General features: G+C 42.1%; 1 protein-coding gene across 1 annotated transcript; it reads left to right on the forward strand.

Annotated features, from left to right (window-relative positions):
* Positions 1-2447: 2447 nt before the first annotated feature.
* LOC130453862 (uncharacterized) lies at positions 2448-6352 on the forward strand. Its single transcript, XM_056795277.1, has 2 exons — positions 2448-3230; positions 4424-6352. The coding sequence occupies exon 2, from the start codon at positions 4891-4893 to the stop codon at positions 5542-5544; it is 654 nt and encodes a 217-aa protein (XP_056651255.1). The 5' UTR covers positions 2448-3230; positions 4424-4890; the 3' UTR covers positions 5545-6352.
* Positions 6353-7017: the final 665 nt, after the last annotated feature.

Consider the following 7017-nt stretch of genomic DNA (forward strand, 5'->3'; position numbering starts at 1 on the left):
AAGCTTTTGGCCAGTGTTTATTGTAAGGCCTTGAAGCATGTATTGTGCTTGAGAAAGTAGGGGTCATAGGCAGTAATCTTTGGGCTTTAATTTTGTACTTGCAATCTTTTTGGGGTACTAATCTAGGGGGATTAAAGTGGGATATATATTAATCCTATAAATATTTGCTCTCATATTTCTCCTGTATTGGGAAGAGAATAATAACCATAACAAGTTCATTAGTGGGGAAAATTTGGGGAGAGAAGTCAGAGGGGGATCAGTGAGGGCCCTCATTTTGGGGTCTGCAGACCCCATTTCCTCACATGGTGACCTTGTCAGCCAGTAGGGGTATGATGGCCTCCGGCAAAGGAAAGGAAGTCAGCCTTTACACTCACCACTTGTCAGTTCAATCAGCAGATTCTTTATCAGCCTCAGTAGAACTGCTTCTTACAGCAGGCTCCACTCCAAGTGTGTCTCTTTCAAACTCCCAGAAGAACCACCACGTTCAGGCCCTTGACTCTTTCTTTTAAAGACCTTTTTTGGGGGCAGCTGGGTAGCTCAGTGGATTGAGAGCCAGGGCTAGAGATGGGAGGTCCTGCGTTAAAATCTGGCCTCAGGCACTTCCTAGCTGTGTGACCTTGGGCAAGTCATTTAACTCCCATTGCCAGCCCTTACCACTCTTCTGCCTTGGAACCAATACATAGCATTGATTCCAAGACAGAAGGTAAGGGTTTAAAAAAAAAATGACCTTTTTTCTTATGTTACTTCCCCTAATTACACGTCTACCAATCACAGCTGACACTATGCTCTAGGACTGCCCAGAAGGCAGTTAGTTGATTCTAATTCATTACCCACTATAACACAAGTGGGTCACAGACCTCCCACTTCATGATTAAGTGGGATATTTACACCTTTGGTGATTAGATCTAATGTGGGCAGATCTTCCCACTCAACTTTAAGTATTGTGTTTCCATTTGGGGGAATTAAATCTAAAAAATAGACATGGGATTACAATTTTCACAATCAAGGAAGAGCTAAATACCTTCATTGTTACAATCAGGGGATAGCCACATCCAATCTTCACAGCAGCTAGGTGGCCTGATGGATAGAGCATGGAGGCAGGAAGATCTGAGTTTAAATCCAACCTCAGATACTAGCAGTATGATCTTAGATAAATCAATTAAACTCTGCTTCAGTTTTTTCAACCATAAAATGAGGATAATAACATATACCTGGAAGAATTTCATGAGAATAATATGGAATATTTGTAAAGTGTTTAGCACAATGCTAACACATAATAGATGCTATATAAAATGTTTATCCCCCAAAACAATCTCAATAATTCAATTCAGTATTCAATATGCCCCCAAATATAAATTACTTTGGAAAGAATTCCTTATTTCACAAGGATTACTAGTAAAATTATAAATCAGTCTGATAGAAATTAGGTTTAGACCAACATATTACACCAGATAACAATAAATTCAAAATGAATTATGTTGTTAACTCTTTGAGATCAATGATTCTTTTCATCTTTCTCTGTATCTACTGCTTAGCACAGTAACTGATACATAGAAAATGCTTAGTAAGTGCTGTTGACTTTTCTACCACAGAACAATATATGAAAATGATCATTTTATTTGGATTTTTTTAGTGTAAAATGAAATCTCCCACTCAAAATGGATCTATAACCTGAATATTAAATACCATACAAAGTTAGGAGGATCACATCACACACACACACAAATTTTCACTACAAGTGAATTTCTAACTAAACAAGGTAGAAGGCAGAAGGAGTAGGAGTAACTGACACTTGAACCTCTCATTTGAACTAGTCAAAGGAGGGAAGAGTACAGTTAGGTATAGAAATACATTTCACTCAACAGGATGGAAAGGGAAGTAAGAAGGGGAAATTAGAAGGAAAACATTTTGAGAGGAATTCTAAGAATGTACAAAAATACTTATAATTCTTTTTGAAGTGGCAAAGAATGGGAAATAGGATGCCCATCAATTGGGGAATAGCTGAACAGGTTATGGTATGTGAATGTGATAGATTTTTATGATGCTGATAAAGTGATGGAGGAGCATTTCACAAAAATCTGAGACTTGTATGAATTGATACAGAGTAAAGTGAAGAGAATCAGGAAAACAACTTATACAATGACAACAATATTGCAAAGATTGATTGCTTTGTAAAGTTACTCCAATCAGCATAATGACCTAGCACAATTTCAGAGGAAGAATAATGAAATGTGCCACTCACTTCCTGATAGAGAAAAGAGAGACTCATGGTGCAGAATGATAGGCATAGACAGATAAGATATGATTTTTCTTTTAAGTGCTGCCAATGCAGAAATTTGTCTTACTTGATTATACATGTCAGAAACAGATTTTGTTTTTCATTCTTTTTTTTTTTAACCAGTACCTTCCATTTAATACTGTGTATTGATTCTAAGGCAGAAGAGTTGTAAGGGCTAGGCAAGGGGGGGTTAAGAGACTTTCCCAGTGTGAAAAGGGAATTACTGTCCCTTTGTTTTCTTTGATATAATCAATCAGGGACCTTTAATGTATTCAGTCAAGAACTTGAAGATCCTTTACCATTGATGTGCAAGTACAGACACACCCTCATAGAGAGGAAATCCACCCCCCTGGGGGGGGGGGGCAGGCAAATTAAGGAACTATGATTGGTCCCCAAGATGTGATGGGGGAGAACTAGTGGATGGAGAAAATGGCTTATAAAGGCATGACCAGAGGTCTAAAGACACATTCTTCCATTGGTGACATGCTTGCTGGAGAAGCTTGCTCTGGGGACTCTTGCTGAAGAGACTTTTGTGGACTTCTAGCTGGAGATTGGAACTCTTGTCTGTGTCACCACATTATATATTATATAATGCTGGATTGTATGAGAATAGCAATTAGGGTATTTAGCTAGTGTAATTTTTAGATTTTTTCCATTTTTGCTTAGTCTAGCCCCTAGACTAAGTATATACCCACACTATATACTAACTAGTATATACCCACACTAAACTGGCATGTGCTAGCAAGTAACAAATCAGAAACAACTGACTGTCCCCTGGGCTGTCCTAAGCCAAGCTTGAGCCACCATTGGCACATGTGAGATGCAGGAAGTGATGTAGAGAACTGCCTTTGGAATTCTTGTCACTTCCTGTGAGGAGGCCTGGGCACCAGTTGACCCTGAAACTGGAGCCTGGAAGAGCTCACTCAGACAGCTTCCTTGAGACGGTCACGTGGTGAGTGATAAGACTGACTCCCCTTTCCCTTGGCTCTCTGGGGAGGCCCCCTTGGCCAAGGCCTTTGAACTCCTGCCTGGCCCAACCTGAGCTAGAGCAGTTTAACTCTTTTCCTCTTTCTCTTTCTTAATTTCTTCCTCCTATTGTAAATAAATCACCATAAAATTCCATTCTGACTTGAGTGCTTCATTGGGATTTAGAAACAAAATCCCTGGTGACCAACTAAATTTATATTCAGTCTCAACCCTAAAATTTACCCTTAACACTAGACAACTCTACCTCTTTCCAAATTTCCCACTCATTACTATCACTACTTTGATGTAATGAAGCCACTAAAGCTACTAACAGATTCATAATTTAATTTTAATTTAATTATTACAATTTCGTGACCTTTTTAATTATTATACCAGGGTCACACAGCTAGCAAGTGTCTGAGGTCAGATTTGAACCCAGAACCTCCCAACTCTGGGCCTGACTGTCAATCCATTGAGCTGCCTACTTGCCTCCTTTGGTTTTCATTCTTAATTGAGCAGGGAAGATAGAAAAAACAGAGAAGACAGATTTTTTATAATTAAAAATTTATGTAGGTATTATTAAAAAAGTATCAATAAAATTATTTTAAAATAAAATTAGCTACCTACAATTAGTGACTCCATTGCCTATCCTTTTAATCTATTCTTAGCACTTTTAATATGGCTTCCAGCCTAATCACCCAAAGGAAATTGCTCTCTCCAAACTGCCAGATGTAATGGCCTCTTCTTAATCCTTATTCTTCCCAACTTCTTTGCAACATTTGACACTAATAGCCATCTTCTTCTTGATATTTTTTTCTCTGGATTTTCTCCCAGTACTGTACTCTCCCCATTATCCTACCTACTTCTAAAGATCTTTTGCTGGTTTCTTGTCAGTACCAAGACAACACTAAAAGGCTCTATCTTGAGCTGGGTGGCTCAGTGGATTGAGAGCCAGGCCCAGAGAATGGAGGTCCTCTGTTAAAATCTGGCCTCAGGCACTCCCTAACTATGTGACCCTGGGTAAGTCACTTGACCCCCATTGCCTAGCCCTTACCACTCTTCTGCCTTGGAGCCAATACACAGTATTGACTCCAACATGGAAGGTAATGGTTTTAAAATAAGAATAAAAGGCTCTATCTTGAGTTGCTTCTCTTTTCCCAATATACTGCTCATTTTTAGAGACCTCAGCAGCTCCTATGGATTTGATGATCACCTCTATGCAGATACTTGTGCATGAAGGAGATTTAAGGGGAAAAGTCGATGCACAGAGACAGTCCCACTCTCTCAGCGTTGGAAGCCTGGATCCAGTGGCACGAAAAATTGTTACATCTGGAGACTTCCTCAGCTGCATTGGATGGCCGTGCTGTCTTTTGTGCTCCAACACGCCCTAAGCACTCCACAGTGCTTCGCCGTTGAACCTTCTTATTGGTTTCTTCCACCTGTTCCGCCGAAGCAGTCTTCACATGCTGGGTGAACAAAGCCTTGGTTCACCAGGGGTCGATGACCCGATGGCTACTCTCACAAGATTTAGCCGGCCTGTCAAAGCCTTTGCCCAGGGTGTGGCTGCTGCCGCATGCTAGCAGCTACTGGGAACCACAAGTGAGAGACTCATCCTGGAAGCTCTCTTCACAGATGACTGTGCTCTCATGGCCCACCAAGAAAATCATCTCCAAACCATTGTGGACAGATTCTCCACTGCAATAAAACTGTTTGGCCTGACTATCAGCCTCAGCAAAACAGAGGTGCTGTTCCAACCTGCACCAAGGAGGCCAACTAACCAGCCGTGCATTACAATCAATGGCACGCAGCTTTCTAACGTCAACACTTTCAAGTTCCTGGGCAGCACCATCTCCAACGACGGGTCCCTAGACCACGAGATTAATGCCAGGATCCAAAAGGCCAGCCAGGCACTTGGGCGGCTGCGCTGCAAAGTCCTCCAACACAGGGGTGTAAGCACTGCGACGAAGCTCAAAGTGTACAACGCAGTGGTCCTCAGCTCGCTCCTGTACGGTTGTGAGACATGGACACTGTACCGGAAGCACATGAAGCAGTTGGAGCAATTCCACCAACGCTCTCTCTGGTCAATCATGAGGATCCAATGGCAGGACCGAATCACCACCCAGGAAGTCCTCGACAGAGCCAACTCCACCAGCATCGAAGTCCTGGTCCTCCAAACCCAGCTACGATGGTCTGGACAAGCATGGACCCACAGCGAATACCAAGACAGGTATTCTATGGTGAACTGTCAGCTGAACTCAGGAAACAAGGCCGACCAAAGAAAAGATTCAAGGATCAGCTAAAGTCAAACTTGAAGTGGGCTGGCATTACACCAAAGCAACTAGAACTCACTGCCTCTGACAGAAGCAGCTGGCGAGCCCACATTCACCATGCTGCCACCACCTTTGAAGATGAGCGACGAGGTCTTGCCGCTGCGTGTGAACGCCGACACCAGGCCACAACTGCACCTCCCATAACAACTGGCGTCCCATGCCCCATGTGCCACAAACTGTGCGCCTCAGTCTTTGGACTTCAAAGCCACATGAGGGTACACCGTAGATGAAACTGCACAAAGACAATTGTCATTCTCGGGTCACGGAGAGACTACTACTACTATTCTATGCAGATAAATCCCAAATCCATATTCAATTCTAATCTCACTTAAGCATCTGCTAAACATTTCAAACTAAATATCTGAAAGACATGTCAGACTCGGTAGGTCAAAAACAGAATTCATTGCCTTCTCCCCCTAAACCTTCCCCTCTTCCAAAGTTCTCTGTTATTGTCAGTATCACCAATTATTCAATTGTCAGTCCTGGTGTCCTCCTGAACTCCCTTGTTTCCCATTACCCCATATAACCAATTGTTTGCCAAATCCTGACATTTCTATCTATCCAACACCTCTCACGTCTTTCCCCTTATCTCCTTCATACAGGGACCTTCAGCACTTCACAACATCAGTCTGGTTTTCTCCCTCCCTCCAACTTCTTTCCACTCCATCCTCCCATACATTAAACAAAATAAAGTTCAGATCTACCCATGTCACCCCTCCTTATTCTATTCACTGAAATGGCTCCCTATTGCCCCAGGAATAAATATAGTTTACAACCACCCATTCCTTTCTTGAGAGCCTTCTTACACATTATAACTTCAGGATACTCATGTTACAGCCCTACTAATCTCACATATGAAAGTCTATATCCCATATCCATATGCTTCTTCTTGCTGTCCCTTTCATACCCAGTATGGAGGATGGAGTGGAAAGAAGTTTGACAAAAAGATCTACAGGAGCGGGGAATGGCAAACCACTCCAGTATCTTTGCCAAGAAATGTAAGGGGAGGGTTTCATTTTTGTTAGAAGCTATATTGTTGGCTGCCAGGTGGCACAAGTGTAGAGTCAGGAAGATGCCAGTGCAAATCTGGTCTCAGTTGCTTCTAGCTGTGTGACCCTCTCATGATCAGATTCCTCAACTATAAAATGAGATTAATAGCATCTATGTCCCAAGGCAGTTGTGAGGATCTAAGGAAGTGCTTAGCACTGTGCTTATTTACTTCCAAATTGCCAGGGTTAAGGATAGAATAAGAAGTGGGGGGAGGACCTGGGTTCAAATATGACCTCAGATGCTTCCTAGCTGTGTGACCCTGGGCAAGTCACTTAACCCTCATTGCCTAGCCCTTACTGCTCATCTACCTTGGAAGCAATGCAAAGTATTGCTTCCAAGCTGGAAAGCACCAGTTTTAAAAAAAAAGTATGCCTTTTGTTTTGTTTTCACACC

Source organism: Monodelphis domestica, chromosome 4 (genome assembly GCF_027887165.1).
Source record: "Monodelphis domestica isolate mMonDom1 chromosome 4, mMonDom1.pri, whole genome shotgun sequence".
Classification (NCBI taxonomy): domain Eukaryota; kingdom Metazoa; phylum Chordata; class Mammalia; order Didelphimorphia; family Didelphidae; genus Monodelphis; species Monodelphis domestica.